This window comes from Cervus canadensis, chromosome 11, assembly GCF_019320065.1.
Source record: "Cervus canadensis isolate Bull #8, Minnesota chromosome 11, ASM1932006v1, whole genome shotgun sequence".
Classification (NCBI taxonomy): Eukaryota; Metazoa; Chordata; class Mammalia; order Artiodactyla; family Cervidae; genus Cervus; species Cervus canadensis.
The window spans coordinates 58401243-58419006 of NC_057396.1; the positions used below are offsets into that span (position 1 = coordinate 58401243).

The window sequence follows — 17764 nt, forward strand, 5'->3', positions numbered from 1 at the left end:
CTCTTGTCTCTTCCAGGGCAATTTTTTCAGTGTTGGACCTAATGAAAGTGGACATGGCGAACTTTGCTGTCAGTAGCATTAGGCCACATCTCATGCAGCAATCAGTTGAATATGAAAGGAAGCAGTTTCAGGAGTTCCTGGAGAAGCAGCCAAGTATGTTTAATGTTCTGTGGTGCTCATTTGTTGTCTGCGTTTTTTCATTTTAGTCACTCTAGGTTGTTGCAAAATGATATTTTCTAAACAAAATGAAAATTTAATATGGGAATACGTAAGTGCATGCTAAGTCACTTCAGTCTTATCCTACTGTCTGCGACCCTATGGACTGTAACCCGCCAGGCTTCTCTGTCCATAGGATTCTTCAGGCAAGAATATTGGAGTGGGTTGTCGTGCCCTCCTCCAAGGGGTCTTCCAGACCCATGGATCAAACCAGCATCTCTTATGTCTCCTTCATTGGCAAGTGAGTTTTTTACCACTGAGCCACCTGGGAAGCCCAGGATGGAAATACAGTAATCTCATTTGAAGACAGAAAAGCACAAGATGTTAGGCCTTGATAACTTAGTTGACAAGCAAGAGAACTGTAAGTAGAAGAGGAGAATAGAAATTTAAAAGAATGATGAAGTCCTAAATTAAATGAGTTTTTAATGAAAACATCAGCTTGAGATAAATTGTTTACTTGATTTTAAAATTTGGCAAACTTCTTAGGACTGTTTAGCTCTATGAGGTTCATCAAGAAATTTTGCTTTACTGTGTGCAAAATCTTCTGGTTTCATAATCAGAAAAAGTTTCATTTTTGTGAATGTCTCAGATGATTGCTGGGAACGGATAACTTAGGATCCAAACTATGTTGCATTTCTAGGGTCCTTTTTTTGGTCTCTGCCTTGGCAGCAGATGGTCTCAGTGAATGGCGGTCTTCAGTTCCAATTTATTACGCATTCCTTTTAGCCTGTAAATTTGCTGGTCACAGATGAAAGTGGCAGTCTCTGGATAGATTGTGTAGTCTGATCAAAGTCGTTAATTCAGTGCCCGTGCTTGAATTTACTATGTACCAACGTTGCCATAGATGACCTCACAGTAAGCCTAGGAGGTAGACACTATTTTTTAAACCAATTTTACAGATGTGGAAATAGGCTTTGAGGGATTTTTGATCAGAACTGATGACCACAGGGACTTCCCTGGTGGCCCAGCGGGTAAGAATCCGCCTGCCAATACAGGGCACATAGGTTCAGTTCCCGGTCGGGGAAGATTCCACATATCATGGGGCAAGTAAGCCCACTCACCACAACTTTTGAAGTCTGTGCTCCGCAACAAGAGAAGCCACTTCAGTGAGTAGCCCCTCATGCTGCAACTAGAGAAAGCCTGCGAGTACAACAAAGACCCAGAGCAGCGAAAAATAAATAAATTGGGGGGAAAAAAATTGACCCACTCAGCTCTTTTTCTCAACCAGTATTGTACTGCCCCTCAGGAGGCATCAGGGTTACAGTTTACAGGCTGAAGAGCCTTAGCGTAAGGGTCAGGTGCCGGCAGCCAGGGCCCAGGCCCTGAGCCAGTCAGAGTCACTTGCAGCATGAAAGCCGAGGTTTCCCAGAGCTGGTGGCCTACAGAATGCTGCCTCCAGAGGCTGAAGGGAGAGCGAAGCCCAGAAGTGAGAGCTCAGCGTGATCAGCGTGTGGGCAGGACCAGAGGTGTGTCCGGCTGCAGCCGTAAAGAGTGGACTCCAGCTGTGCCCTCGACTGCCCGCTTGGTGGTAACCCCACTGATGGGGCTGCAGTCTGTTCCTGTCCTATCAGAGGGTTTTTTTTTTTTTTTTGCTTAGATAACGTGGACAATAGCCTCATCTTCTTGCTCTCGTGTCCTCCGAATCCCTGGTACATTACTCAGAAGAGCAGGAAAGCATGCCGGCAGATGTAAGACAACCAAGGTCCCCTCACCAGGGTGGGGGAGTCCCCCCCCCGCCCAAATGCCATGCAGTACATGCCAAACAGGTGACGGGACTTACCCTGGCAAGGCTGACAGTGAACCAGGTTGATAGGAGGCTGAGATCTAGACAAGGACAGCCTTGTTTTCACTGTGCAGGGGCTACCTCATATTGGGAAACTCTAGCCAGCATCTCCCCCATCTGTCCCTGGGCAGGAATTTTTGCATCTCACTGAGCTGGACTTCTCAGAGCTTCCAGCCACGTGTCTTGCGTGAGTGGCCGGGGTGGGAGAGAAAAGAGCAAAAGTCTGTTGAACATCTGAGGTGGCAAGACCAGGGTACACGTGTTGTGTCCACTGTCATGGTTAGCCCTCCCAGCTGCCTCTGAGGTGGGGCTGGTGTGTGCATACTAAGTTGCTTGTCGTGTCTGACTCTGTGTGACCCTGTGGACTGTATTTTCCAGGTAAGAATGCTAGAGTGGGTTGCCACGCCCCCTCCAGGGATGCCATGGCCTTCCCGACCCAGGGATTGAACCCGTGTCTCTTATGCATTGGCAGGCAGGTTCTTTACCACTAACGCCACCAGTGCTGGACCTTTCATTATGTTAAGAACCTTGACAGTCAGACAGATTATGACGAACCTAAGGTCACTCAACTGGTAATCACCTGTTCTGTGATGTAAACCGAGGTCTGTTTGATGCCAAAGTCCATGCTCTGTACTTGACCACACTTCCAGGATGATCTTCCCTAAAGTAATTCTGGGAAGTGTCTCAGAGCGTTCAGTAATGTTCCAGGTCTTGCTTTTTCACAGATTCCCTGGACTTTGTCACCCAGTGGCTGCAAGAAGCCACAGATGACCTTATGAATCAGAAGTATAAAAATGCCCTGCCAGCTGCGGGAGGGGCCGCTGGCTCTGGGGACGGTCCCCGGCTAGATCCCTTGGCTGTCCAGAATTACGCGTACCTGAAGCTTCTGAAGTGGGACCACCTCCACCGACCTTTCCCTGAAGTAGGTGCTCCAGGCAAGCTGACTGCTCGTTTCTTTCTTGTACTGCTGAACTTCTGAAGAGTAATAGTTAAAACTCACATGGCAGAAAATTGTTCCTTTGTAAGCTGTATAATTCCTGGGTTTTTAGTACATTCAGAGAGTTGTGCTTCCATTACCACTGTTTCATTTCGGGACGTTGTCATCACCCGAAAGGAGACCCTAGACCCACTGGCAGTCGCTATTCTTCCTCCTTTCTCCCCTCACCCCTTGGCCACCTCCTCTCTGTCTCCATGGATTTGGCCTATTCTGGACTTTTTGTTTAAACGGAATCATACAATATTGGCCGTTCGTGTCTAGCTTCTTAGCATAAAGTTCATCCATGTTGTAGCATGTATCATTACTTCATTCCTTTTTTTTTTTTGTAGTCATTTTTTAAAAATTGTGGTAAAATATATGTGAAGTTTACCCCCTCCTCTTTTTTTTTGACTCAACCCTTTGGCCTGTGGGATCTTAGTTCCCCGAACCAGAGATGGAACCCCTGCCCGCTGCCTTGGAAGATGGAGTCTTAAACTACTGGGAAAGTCCCTCCCATCTTTAAGTGTACGGTTCTGGGCATTAAGTACATTCACATGACTGTGGAGCCATCACCGCCACCCATTTACAGAACAAGTTGAAACTCTGTACTCTTCAAACACTAACTCCTCATTCCTGTCTCCTCCCATCTCCTCTGTGTTTCTGAATCTGACCGCTCTAGGTACCTCAGATGAGTGAGATCACACAGTGATTTGTCCTCTTGTGTCTTGCTTGTTTCACTTAGTATAATATCTTCAAGGTTCATCCACGATGCTGTTTGTGTCCACATTTCTTTCTGAGTCTGAATCATATTCCATTGTATGGCTATACCCCATTTTGCTTTATTCGTTCATCGATTGATGGACACTTAAGTTGTTTCCACTTTTAGGCTATTGTGAACTGTGCTGCTCTGAGTATTTGTGGACAAGTTTTGTGTAGACATGTATTCCCACTTCCCTTAGGTATGTACCTAGGATTAGAACTGCTGGGTCACGTGGTGACTCTTAGGCGCTGCCAGACCGTTTTCCAGAGGATCTGCCTCGTTTTGTAATCCCAGCAGGAGTGTGTGCGGCTTCTCACTTGTGCTGCCGAGCGTCTGTCCTGTTTTTACTTATCCTGATGAAAGCCCTAACTCAGTGATGTTGCTTTTCAGTTTTATCTAAAGAAACTGCTTCTCCTTCCATGCAGAGCCTGGTTTTTTTTCCTTCTTTGTATGTTTTTTTACAATAAGTGCTTCTAACTGCCAGAATCCCTTAAGGAGATGACTAACAAGGGATTCCCCAGCAAATAGGTGGTTTGGTGTCTAGACTCCCCTTCTTTTTTGAGGGCACTCAGGCTGCTTATCTCTTGCCTTCAATCCTGCTACTTCTCTAATTTTCTTTCTCGGTTCCTTATTTTTCCTTTTAAGATGTTGTGAGCCTGAGTTTTCACCTCTTGCCTCTGAGTTCCCTGTTTCATGCCAGACCAAACTCTAAAGAGAGTGTTGAACTGGGGGTGAGGGAGGCTCCTTCCTGAAGAGTCACAGACTCTCTCGTCTCTCCTGTAGCTGTTTTACTTGAAAAATTGCTGTGGGGAAAATGGTGTTTTCAATGGGGATAGGTATCCACTCTCAGAATTGATTCTTGGAAATTTTTTTTTCCCATAGGTAGGAAGTGGATTTATTTAGAGAGAAACACACTCCCCAGACAGAGTATGGGCCATCTCGGAAGGCCAGAGCAGCCCAGAATTATGGTGTGATAGTTTTTATGGGCTGGGTAATCACATCGGCTAATGAATGGGAGGATTTGCATCCTAAACCCAAGTACTACATACTGCTAAGAGGCTTCAAAGCAAGGAGGCAGATGCTATGTAACAAAGTGAAGTCAAAACAGGGACTGGTAAAGCCTCTCTGTTTGACAGGAGAGGAATGTCAGCCTTCAGAGATGGTTTTTACTTTGCAGAGAGAATTCCGGGGTCAGACTCCACATTGTTAACATCCTGATTTGGTGCATTAGTTTCTAATAGCAAGACCAGTCCTTAAACTTTACTTGGTTAATTTGTAAAAACTCAGATCGGACGTCGTATCCCCCAGCCTCTCCACTGCCCTTTCCCTCCCCCCACACAGGGACTTGGGCCCGGCTGGACCCAGGCCTGTCTGTAACACGGGGACACCGTCAGGGAAGTTCACTCACTCACTGCTTTCCATGTGGCTTTGGGTTACCTGTCATTCCTGCTTTTCCTACTGACAGTTTTTCTCTCTCTTTATTCACTTCCCAGTTCTTGAGAGCCTCCTTTGTGCTGGATGCTGAGGGGGGTTACGGAGGTGAAGAAATATATTTCTCCTCTCCTTCCCTCCGGTGCCCTGGATAGAGTGGATTTATTGAGTGCTGGCTCTGCCAGCTGCTTTATAGACATGGTCTTTTTTTCATCTTTATTTATTTATTTTATTGGAGTATAGTTGATTTACAGTGTTGTATTAGTTTTAGGCAAAGTGAATCAGTTATCCATACACATATATCCACTCTTTTTTTTACGTTCTTTTCCCATATAGGTCATTACAGAGTATTGAATGATCCCTGTGCTATACAGTAGGTCCTTATTAGTTATATATATTTTATATATACTAGTGCGTACATGTCAATTCCAATCTCCCAACTTGTCCCTCTCCTCTTTTTTCATCTTTAAAACAGCCCCATGAAGGAGGAATCCCCGTTTTCCGTAGGTGCGGGGGCTGTGGCCACACCGCCCTCTGCTGGTCACAGCCCGAACCTGCAGCTCAGAATGATTTCTGTTGTATTCATTGCAGACGGTTTTGATGGACCATTCTCGCTTCCAAGAGTTCCAGCTCCAGCTGGAGCAGCTGACCGTCCTGGGGGCCGTGTTGCTGGTCACGTTCAGCATGGCAGCCCCAGGGATCGCCAGCCGGGCTGACTTCGCCGAGAAACTCAAGATGATTGTGAAGATTCTGCTCACAGACATGCATCTGCCGTAAGTGGCCAAGAGCTGTGGGGGAGGGCCTTCAATGGATGGTGCCAGGCAGAGGGTGGCCGGGAGCAGGCTTGGGTGGGGGTTCTGCGGCGTGAGACAGAATCAGGGCCATTCACCAGGGACCGAGGAAACCTGGCTTTCCAGTGCCCTGCAGACTTTATTCAGGGTCACACGGTCAAGGTTAGAGTCAACTCTAGGGTTGCTGAGCAAGGCTCTAGGACAGTGGCTTTCACATGTTTGTGACCTGGACGCCTAGTAAAGAAATTCGTCTTCCATGGTGACAGTGCACACTTGGACACTCATGTAACTAAAATAAAACCTTTAAAAGTGAAACGTAGCCAGCTGTGCTTAATACTTCCTGATATTTCTGTTATATTCTTGCTCCATTAAAAAAAAAAAATTGGTTGTTATCCAATGATACCCTATGTTCACCACCAACTAACAGTTTTGTCAACACAGCCCTGGGGAAAGGTCACATAAGAACCAAGTTGCATTCTTCCAGTGTGTGTGAATGTGACTGAAGTTCTCTGCCCTTTGGACACTCACAGACGTTCTGTGCTGGGTGTAAATGGATTATTTATCAACCAGCAGCAGTTCCCGCTTGTGTGAGGGCAGTGCTCCTGCAGTGAAGGCGGATTAGGTGATTTTTGTGGTTTCCAGGTTTTAGAATGGGTCTAAATATACCTGCTAGTGGTAAAGAAGCCCCCTGCCAGCGCAGGTAGATGGAAGGGATGCGGGTTTGATCCCTGGGTCAGGAAGATCCCCTGGAAAAGGGCATGGCAACCCACTCCAGTATTCTTGCCTGGAGAATCCCATGGACGGAGGAGCCTGGCGGGCTATAGTCCGTAGGGTCACACAGAGTCAGACACGACTGAAGCGATTAAGCACGCATGCAAATAAACCTGTATCTGACGAGGTCCAGCTTAGAGGATTCTTCAGGTGGAATGTCCACAAGCCTCCTCCTCCTTACAAAGTGGAGAAACTGGCTGCTGAGTTTGCACACAGCCTGAGTGTGTTCAGTGTCACGAGGGGGGTATGCATGAATCCTGACCTGGGCCTCAACAGTCTTGACTCAGGCCTGCAGGGTGTTCGCTGAGGCGAGGCCTGGCCTGAGGCCCTCCTAAGCCCCCCACCAGTAAAACTGCCCTGTCAAAGCTCCTGAGGAGTGGGGCCTGTCTGGCGCTCCCTCAGAAGGTCAGCCCCGGCGTGGCCACCCTGGCCCCAGCGTCGAGTCCCAGGGCTCGGACGTTTGCTCCAGATCCAGGACGAAGGTGACTGCTTTCTTAGAAAACACCCACCAGCACGAGGGCCCCCCACAGAGACGTCAGGGGAGCCCGGGGGCCCCAGGAAATCGAGGTGTGCATTTTAACTTTCAGGTTTCAGTTCTGTTTATTCTTTGAAAGTAGTTAATACACTATGTTTCAAAAGCCACACCGACAAAGTGGTGTCCACCGCGTTGCTGCAGAGGTGCCCAGGGCAGGCCTCGGTCAGTTGCAGCCTTATTTCACCACACAGATGCGAGCAAGAAGCTGGGTTTTAGATTGTTAGGCCAGGAATAACCTGAGCCGTCCCCTCCCCTTTCTGTTAGAGAGAAGCTCCCCGAGTCGGGTGGACACGGTCTGAGAGGCTTGGGGCAGGGAGGGGTCACAGTTTCCCCCTGAACCGGTCAGTCCACAAATGGGTCGCGGGGGCTGGGGGTGAGGGGACTGCGCGCTCGGCTCACGGGCCCTCCCTTCCGTGCTTCTCCTTCCCTTCTCTGCTCAAGCTCCTTCCACCTGGAGGACGCCCTGACTGCCGTCGGGGAGAAGGTCTGCCTGGAGGTGAGCAGCTGCCTTTCCCTGTGTGGCCTCAGCCCCCTCACCACGGACAAGGAGGCCGTGCTCAAGGGTCAGATCCAGGCCGTGGCCAGTCCCGACAACCCCATCCGCAGGATCGTGGGTACGTCTGGCGGGAGACAGGGCCGGGGACATGCCTGCGATGGGCTGGCAGGCAGGCGCCTCTGCGGACATTGCGGAGGGTTTGACGGGTGACGAGTGCCGATGGGTGAGGAGAGGGATTAATCACCACCGTGCGGTGAGGGCGACCCCAGGTTTCGGACAAGCGACCCGGCAGCCAGCACTGTCCTGAGGGCTCTGGCTTTGGAATCCCGGGTCTTGGTTCAGAACCCTGCTCTTGCACCGTGAGGTAGTGGGAAATATCCGGGTTGGTCTCTGCCCCTGGTTCCTGGCACAGAGCTGCTGAGACTCTGGTGGTTTCCTCCGTGAGAAGAGCATTGGGAGCACCTTTTTATTCGAATATTTAGTCTTTTCCCCGATTCCTGATCCGGAGCTCCTGCAGCCTTTGCAATTTCCTGGGTTTTGGGAGCGTCTTTTGTTCTGAAGAGGTGACTCTCTGGACTCCCTGTTGGGGGCTGGTTCCCCCAACAGGCCAAGCCATGATTAGAAGTTTGGAACTTTCGGCCATACCTTCCATTCTCCAGAGAGAGAGGAGAAGGACTAGAAATGCCTGCAAGATGAAACCTTCATGAAAATCCCGGAAGTACAGGGTTTGGAGAGCTTCTGGGTGCCTGAACACATCCGTGTAGGGGGGCAGGTGGTGCGTGCACCCCTGCTCCACAAGAACAGAAGCTCTGGCCCTCAGTTTCTCCCCTGCCTCACCTCATGAGGGTCTTCTGACTGTTCACTTGTATCCTTTATCAGAGCCTTTATTATATAATAAAGTGGTGAAACCTCCCTGAGTTCTGTGAGCTGCTCTAGCAGATCACAAAATCCAAGGGAAAGGATGCCATGTGCACCTCCGATGTATAGTCAGGTCATACAGAAGTGGTGGGTGACCTGGAGACCTGCTCCTTGTGGTTGGTGTCTGACGTGGGCATCAGTCTTGTGGGCCTGAACCCTTAACCTGTGGGAACAGAGGCTGTGTTCAGGTGGTGTCAGAACTGAGTAAGATTGTGGGACACTCAGCTGGGGTCACAGACAGTTGTTTGGTGGTAGGAACCCCTCTCCTCCAGATCTGGAGTCAGAAGTGTTTTGAGGGGCTTCCGTGGTGGCTCAGATGGTAAAGAAGTCTGCCGTGCAGGAGACCCAGGTTCAACCCCTGGGTCAGGAAGATCCCCTGGGGAAGGGAATGGCAACCCACTCCAGTATTCTTGCCTGGAGAATTCTATGGACGGAGGAACCTGGCGGGCTACAGTCCGTGGGGTCGCGCAGAGTCAGACACGACTGAAGCGACTTAGCATGTGTGCCTGGTGGCCCAGTGGTTAAGACTGCACTGTTCCAGTGCTTCCACTGCTGGGGGCACAGGTTTGATCCTGGGTTGGGGAACTAAGACTCCACATGCCTCAAGGTGCGGCCAGAAGAAAAAGAAACACAAAACAAAACTGGAAGTGTTTTGGACTTTGTAGTGGGGCAAGGATGAGGAGAAGCACAGCTGTAGTACTAGGACGGGTTTTCTATGCAAGTACTTACTGTGTAGCTTGAGCAAGTGATGTGATACTTGAGATTCTTCATCTCTAAAAAGTGAGTAACACCAGCACCTGTAGGGTTGCTGAGAGGACTGCAGGTGATAATATTAAATATAAGTAAGGTCCTTACTGCCAAACCTGGCGGCACATAGTGAGGACTCAGCAACCAGTCGCAGTTATTAAAAATATTACTCTGCTCTATGAGCTGTTCCTTTCCATCATCACTGGTTGATTCTGTTCACTGGTTGATCAAGGAACACATCTAATATTTAATTTTTAGGATTATTGTTATTTGACTGTGAAGTCCTTCCTCAACTTCTTTATGAAATCAGATAGCTGTTCATCTTATAAATAATGAAAAGTTAGCATGCTTCAGGCAAAATCAGAATGATCCATGGTTATCAGATTCTGAGTAGAGGCTGAACTAGTGATATGGGTGTGCTTCCAATACTTTCACTTATTTTTCTTTATTGCTAGGTAATATTTTATGATGGAGAAGGACATGGCAAACCACTCCAGTAGTCTTGCCTGGAAAATTCAATGGACAGAGGATCCTGGCGGGCTACAGTGAATGGGGTCGAGAAGAGTTGGCCGCTACTGAGCGACTGAGCACATATCACAGTATTTTATGAAAAGAAAGAGTCACTCAGTCGTGTCCAACTCTTTGCAATCCCATGGGCTGAAGCCTGCCAGGTTCCTCCGTCCATAGAATTCTCCAGGCAAGAATACTGGAGTGGGTTGCCATTCCCTTCTCCAGGGGATCTTCCTGACCCAGGGGTTGAACCCAGGTCTCCCGAGTTGACATGCAGATTCTTTACCATCTGAGCTACCAGCCCAAAACTAGAATGCTGTCCGAAGTGGGATTTATAAAAAGAGAGTTACATGAATCCGTGATATTTTTACATATTAGATTTTTTTCACCCCAGGCCTGCCTTAGTTACATCTTTGGATTCCTCAGGAGGAGCCTCCTGATGTTGCAGGGCCCTCGGACCCTCAAGATCATTGTCGTTAAGTGGGGTGTGGATGCGGGAAAGACCGCTGGCTTCCAGGCTGCCCCCGTGGTCCTGCCGGCTTGGTTTTTAGTCACAGCCGGTGGCGGTGTGTGACTGGGATCCAAAGAGTGCAAGTCAGTCACACCTGAGAAGCTTCCCTAGTTGAGGTGGGCGTGAAGTTTGAAAACGCTTATTCAATACAAATGCCCCTGTTGCTTTTGTAGTAAAATCTGCCAGGCGCGGCTTGCACACAGTTTTTCGGCAGCTGAGGCTACACCGGACAGTATATGGCAGCACTGTCACGGGGGTGAGGGTGGGGGGCTAAGAAAGCGTCAAACCAAGTGATTCCTCGGAGTAGGACACGGTGCCCGCAGCGCTATGAGCTTCACTGTGGGCCGTGGACAGGAGGCTCAGGCTTCTCATGGGCTTTGTGGGGAAAACTAGATCAGGTCAGCAGTGCTGGAGTCTTCTTTCTTTCTCCTCTTTTTGGAACTGGTATTTCTTGCCTTGTTTTTCCTCCCACTTTTTATGTGATCTTCAACAGTGGTTAATGTTGGTCTCATTGCGCCTTGCTCCTCTGAGAGCAGAGCCTGTCAGCACCCTAGGCTCCTCTTTATCATCCAAACGTGTATCCTTGCTTTCCAAGTATATCACTTGGGGCATTGCCTGGGGGCCGGGTCACGTGGCAGGCGCTGGGTGCTAGGGAGAGAGCGACAGGCAAGAGGGGCATGGCCCCCGCGGAGGAAGCATCCCCAAGGGGTGAATGTTCAGAAGGGGGAGGTGCCCCGGGGTGACCAGGGAAGAAGACTTTCTCAAAAAGGTGACATTTAGGCTAAAAACTGAAGCATAAACAGAAGTTTGTAAAGTCGCCCTGACCAGGAAACAAACATCTGCTTTCTCTTCAATCACAGATTCCCGAATCCTGACCTTCTTAGACACCTACCTTGCCTCAAGTCATCAGAAGCCATCGGCCATAGCCCCTGGGGGATTGGGTCCGATTCAAAAAGAGCTAGAGGCAGTTGCCGTTAAATTCGTGCGCCTGGTCAACTATAACAAGATGGTGTTCAGTCCCTACTACGACGCGATCCTCAGTAAGATCCTCGCCAGATCCTAACACGTGTGGTCCCTGTGGCAGCAGTATCACTAGCTCGACCTGTTCTCAGCTGTCATGTGGCTTTTTGGAAAATGGCTATTTAGTACCTTTCTGTTTAATAGCACTGATTCCAAAAGGAAGAAAATCGTGTATCAATGTTGAGAAGACCTGTTGGAAAATGCACTGAATTCTCTTTTGGGGGTTTGTATTTATGAGTGCAAGTTTACACATCAGAGAAGCTGTTTGTTGTCCTGAGTTTCACAGGCGGCGCTCAGCTTTTAGCAGGACTGTCCTGTGTCTCCACCCCCAGGTATCATGGTTGTAGCTGCCTGTCTCTCCCTGGAGCCTGGGACCGCTCTTCTGCCATCTGGGTTGTTTTCCTTTTAGACACCCGAGAGTATCTGACAGCCACCCCAGAGTGAAAGCAGCCAAGCCATGATGCGTTTAGACTCGTCCCTGTCTTGCACAGCCCGCCCCTCCTCCCTTCAGGTATTTTATGTTAGAAGAACTTTATAAATCTTACTGCCTCCTGTCCGCCTCCTTCCACCCCCAATTATTTATTGCTTTCTCCCCTCCTGGCCTAGCCAGAGCCCTAGAATCCTTTCATTCTAGAGGAGTTATTAATATTTGATTTCAAAAAGCTTCTTCTTTTATACAAAATTAATTCTGAAACCTGGATGATAGTGTTTATGGGATGTAGAGAAAGGAAAATTCTTTGATTTTTATGTCTTGAAAGTTGAGGGATTTTTTTTTTTTAATGTTAGTGTAATATAAAAGAAGACAGATATCAGAAGTTTTTACTGAAAAGTTCACTCTGATACAACACCTCGATGTATTGACTGAATTCGAATTCCAGAATTGAATTTAAGTGTTTTCAGATAAAATAGTGTAAGCTCACTTACTTCTCAGGTAATGAAGTTATAGGAAATCTCTGGTTTTTGAGCAGTATTTATCTAGGAACTTGAGTGACCAGAGTTTCTGACATATCCTGTGGCTGAAAGGGTAGCTTGGGGTCTCATAGATGACCTGTTCTGTTAAAAAATAAATGTGTATCTTAGATAGGGACGTTATGTTAGAAACCTAACTGTGAAGTCATTGGGGTGATCTCCAGCTGCCAGAACCACAAGGGGTGGCGTCATGCAAGGAACCCCTTCATTCAAGCCCATAAGGGCAGGGGTGGAGCTGGGGACAGGGTTGGGGAAACATCCACTCTCTGGACCATCTAGTGATACCAGGTTCCAGAGGAGCTACTGGTTATACTGGGAGGGATGTGATTTCTCCATATATTTGCTTCAGACTGCACTCTAATATTTTTACTTGCAGTCAGAAATGTATGCTGGGTTCCATGGTCAGAGGTCATGTTAATAAAGTTTAGGCTCAAGGACAAATCCTCCCTGGTTTCCTGGGAAGGGGTTAAAAGCTCAGTAAGTAGAACTTTTAAAGAACAAAACCACATCTTCTGTAGCGCCTCCAGTGAGGTCACCTCTGGAATTGTTCCTGGAGGTCAGGCTGCACTCACTAGTCGCAGAGAATGAGGTTCAGCGGGTGGGGGGGTGCACTCTGGCTTGCCTCCTCCTCAGTGTTCAGGGGTTCCCCACCCCATCCAAGGATGTGGGAGGGGAGTGTAACCCCCACAGATGCAGGGCGGGTCACCACCTCCTGTAGTCATTTTCCCTAAATCTCCAGGGTTCTTCATTCTGCTTTCTTTTGTAAGAATTAACTCTTAGTAGATTTTTTTCCCCCTCATGGGTTCCTACATGGATAGAGTGACGTTTGGACAGTTTGAAATCTTGATGCCCATGTAACAGGGAGCTTCACAGACTCCTGTGGCCCCCACTACCTCAGTGTCCCCTGGTGGAATTCTACAAGAGCCAGAATGAAGACGGTAAAGTTCAGAATCTCGATATTCATATTGAATCGTTTTGCTGTTGCTCTTTGAAGATAAGTGAGCTAGTTTTTCTTCCTGGAATCTCATAGGATTATCACTAAGGGCCAGGAAAATTCATTTAGTTATTTAGTCACTCAGGAAATGTTTGCTAAGCATCTACTTAGAACTCCCCCACCACAGGGTATTTTATCTTGGAGAGACAAAATACCTTTGGCATATAAATTATCCTTCAGAACTGAACTGGTTTTATATATATACTACATGCTGATTGGATTTGACATGGTTTCCTGCCTAAAAGGGTTTGTGGAAAACATATTTTTATGGAAGTGCTAAGTTTATTTGGCAATAGTACTTCATTACAAGTGGGTAGAACTGAGCGCCTTGAGAGCTGGGTTGATATCAGCAGGTCAGTTTGATTTCTCTGATAGTTTCCTAAATGAATGAGTGGGTGAGTGAATAAATGTCTAGAAGTCAGCTGTCAATTGATTGTGAATAGTGGGTGGAGTCACACTGTATGTATTTTTCTTTTTTTAATCTCATTAATTCTAAAGCAAGCTGTAAAATGTGATTGTTCATGTAACCCTATAAATATACTTCAGGTTAAGAGTTACACTGATATATCTTACTGATTAATGCAGTGGACAGGTATATAGGAACTTTTTCTCTGTGAAGAAAAGTTATTAAAAAGTTTGACTCAATAGGCATATAACGTGCACATTACTGGCTGACAATTCTGAATAGCTTATTTAGCAGTTCTGTGTTTGTGGCTTATTTTAATTTCTCCAAAGTCTTAAGATTCCTGGGAATAGAGCAGCCTGCTTTCCTCCTGAATTTCAAGGGAATGAATAGGTGTTTGCTCTTTGATTTCCAGTGATCTTTTGACATGCCCTGACTTGTATGTAAAACATTTGTATTTCTTTTGAGGCAGAATAGTAGAGTGGGAAGACTGAGAGCTGTCAAGAAGCCAGAGTTCTAATCCCATTTCTGTCATGTGATTAGCTGGAGCAAATCAGGACCCATTTTCAATACCTATAAAATGAAAGGACTAGAAAAGGGCCTTTCAATTCTGACATTCTGGGATAAATTTGACTGGAATAACTGAAGTAGACTGCGGTCGGATTGTGCAGAAAGATCCTGGCTTAGAGGAAGATCTGGGTTGTCTTTCCTCTGTTGCCTTCTTGCCAGGTTGTGTGATACTGGGCCATTCTTCCTGAGGCTCTGTAAAACAAGAATACTAACTCACACTTCCTGTGAGGATTAAATTTGATAATGGATATTAGATTGCTTTGTACACACAAAAGAACTATAAATGGCTTTACTAGCAACAAAGGAGAGCATTGTAACCTTTTGCCTGTAGGTGATGACAGATTCGACCGCGGGTGCCGTCTCCGTCAGTCAAGCACGTTTTCCAGGCCTATAGAGGTTTTCCTCCTATCCTGTCCCGAGACTGTTATTTTCTTTTATCATCTCTTCTGTACCAGAGCTGCAGTCTTATTTCTATGCTGCCACTCACCTGCCCTCCAGTGATTTCTCATTTCCACCTCTATATTATTTGAAGTAAATGAATGGATGACTGACTGGTAGTGGATGATAGACTATGAAACTCATATTAAAAGGCACTATCTCATTGAAAACATAACCTAAATAAAGAATTACAATGATGTTTGCAATTGTGTATTTATATTGGGTTTTATATACCTATTTTAATGGTTTACCTTTTTTTTTTTAATGGTTTGCCTTTTTATTCAGTTTTCAAAGCACCTTCATGCGACAGGGAAAGGAAAAACTTTTAAGCCTGAAATCCTCTATTAACCTATCGAATGTTCATTTATACTTTCAGAAAAAGCTAGAGTCCTAGAAATGTGTCAGAAACCTGAGCAGGCAGAATTTTACCTAAAACTGCCTTTAGTGTGGATTTCTGTCTTAACCTATGTTGCCTTCTGAACTAATTTATAGTTCAGAAGGCCCGATTTGATGGAATATCACTTAATTTAGAAATCAGTTGTGTCTGGCGTTGGTATCAATAGTCAGACTTCACCACTTTTGTATTTGTTTTATCTGAACGAAGCCTAGCTTCCCTGGTGGCTCAGAGGTAAAGAATCTGCCTGCAATGCAGGAGATGTGGATTTGATCCCTGGGTAGGGAAGAACTTCTGGAGAATGAAATGGCAACCCACTCCAGTATTCTTGCCTAGGAAAATCCCATGGACAGAGGAGCCTGGCACGGGCTACATGGGGTCACAGACAGTCAGACATGACTTAGTGACTGAACAACCACCTATCTGAACTAAACAGAATCTTTTAAGTGCAACTTTTGACTTAAAAGCAACCTTAAAATCAAAGTAACACTTTTTCCTTTCTCATTCTCATTGCCTCTGCTTTTTAAAGTACTGTCTGCTGTGGGCTCAAAGCAGAAATTTGGTCACGTCTTGGACAGCGAAGAAAATTTAGTAAATGGAATTGGTTTTTTGAACTTTTATTCCCAGAGCCTGATAAGCTGACTTCTGTTAAATATTTAAGATTTTACCTAAATCAGTAATGTGGTACTTGAGTTTTGTTAACTTGGCATGAATTAACCATTCAAGAATTCTGAAATTTGTATTAAATAAAATATAACTGCACTTGCTAAACATCACAGTCAAGTAAGAACTACCAACTTTAGTGAAGTTTGCTTTGGGAATTGAAATGTAAAAACAAAAATTTATGAACATGGTGATTTTAATTTTACTATCATATAAATCAACTCTTAGTTTTACATATTAAGTATATGCCAGTAGAGGATTATAAAATTACCAAATAAATTCATAATTATCCCCCAAAGTCAACATGCTGACAAAAGTGGTTTATATTTTCGTTCTTTTCCAGTAGTACAATTTGATCACTTTTATATTTACTAGGTAGCCATATAACCTTTTACTTTAAGTGGCTACACAGATAAAACCTCTTGTTTGAAATTTAGTGCTAAAAGCCAGAGTTGTGACTGATTTTTGTTTAGGAAGGATTTATGGTCCTTAAATTTTATCCAGTTCTAGAATTGTGGGGAGATGCTATCATTGTTTTTATGAAGAGGAAAGATATGAATATCTTTTGGTAATTTCTCTGCATCCAGCAATATGGGTATATGAGTCCTTGGACATGTAGGACTGGCTATATATACCATAGGAGTCTGCACATAGAGTTCCAAAAGTGAGTTCAGATTTCCAACATCATGCTACTTGATGTTAGATGAATGAATTATCAAACATTCACACAGAATCATACTAAAAACCCAAAGTTCATATATATAGACAGAACATTAAGTTCTACATATATATAGAATATTAAGAAAATGTTTTCTTCTTAACAAGAAATAATCTGTTTGAAGTTTAAATGTCATATAATTTCTAGGGGGAAAAAATCTTAGAAATAAATGCAGTAGGAGCAATTATAATACATATAAATGGCCTTAACAGTCCTTAGTAGCACTTTCACCAAGGTAGGTAGGGGTGTGTATGTGTGTTTTCTTGTTACAATGCTTAAAAAAAAAAAAGGATCATTTTCCTTGCATAATCATATATGCTTTGTTTGCTCATATGGAAACACTCTTACAGACCCTTACAGGTATTTGAAATCAGTTTGTCTTCTTTAATACACTACCCAACAATGGCACTCCAGGAAGATTCCATATGTCTATATTTTAAAGTCTGCTATATGGTACTGCTTGTGCCTTTCAGATTGTATTGTTGATAACCATGATATTAAAAAGAAAACCCACAGCTTAGAAATGATACTTAACAAAATCTGAGGTAGAGCTGACTTTGTTTTAAGGAAATTTTACTCAGCTTTACTGGTAAAATACTGGAGACACTTGGGATCAACTTAGGTAAGTATAACCTTGCTACATACAAGTTTATATAAGAAATTAATATAACTTTTTTCATTTGTAGAAATATTTGAAGCTGAAATTTAATCATACTTGAATTCAAATTCTAAATTGTGTACCCAATATGTAAGACTGTCTCTTTATAGCCTTAATACTTTTCCTTTTTATTTTGTCCTGATTTTTAGCCTTTACTCTGAATCACAATCCTCAGGGCTCAACATGTTTTTGGTCTAGTTTTCTAAAAATGAGTCTAGAGGAGGTAATGCTCCTAACAAAGAGCAAAACAATTTTTCTGACTTACTTTTTAAGGATAAATTTTTGCTCACTGTAATCAGTTTTTGGTTACGTGGCCACAGTTTATTTTTTTTTTTTGATAGGTAAGAAGTGGATTTATTCAGAGTGAAACACACTCCACAAACTGAGTGTGGACCATCGCAGAGGGCCAGTGCAGCCAGTCATAGTTTTTCCTTAATGCGATCTTTGTTTAGCGCTTAAAAAAAAACGGTCTTGAACATTGAAATACATGTG

General features: G+C 45.2%; 1 protein-coding gene across 9 annotated transcripts in view; it reads left to right on the plus strand.

Annotated features, from left to right (window-relative positions):
- TCP11L1 (t-complex 11 like 1) overlaps nt 1-15045 on the plus strand; it is a 34985-nt gene extending 19940 nt beyond the window's left edge. For all 9 annotated transcript variants that reach the window (XM_043480764.1, XM_043480770.1, XM_043480762.1 and 6 more), the window contains 5 exons: nt 17-153; nt 2725-2921; nt 5758-5939; nt 7705-7877; nt 11306-15045. In XM_043480764.1, the coding sequence (XP_043336699.1) occupies nt 17-153; nt 2725-2921; nt 5758-5939; nt 7705-7877; nt 11306-11508 (892 nt within the window). In that variant the 3' untranslated portion in view covers nt 11509-15045. The remainder of the gene's footprint in view (nt 1-16; nt 154-2724; nt 2922-5757; nt 5940-7704; nt 7878-11305) is intronic.
- The last annotated feature ends 2719 nt before the right edge of the window (nt 15046-17764 follow it).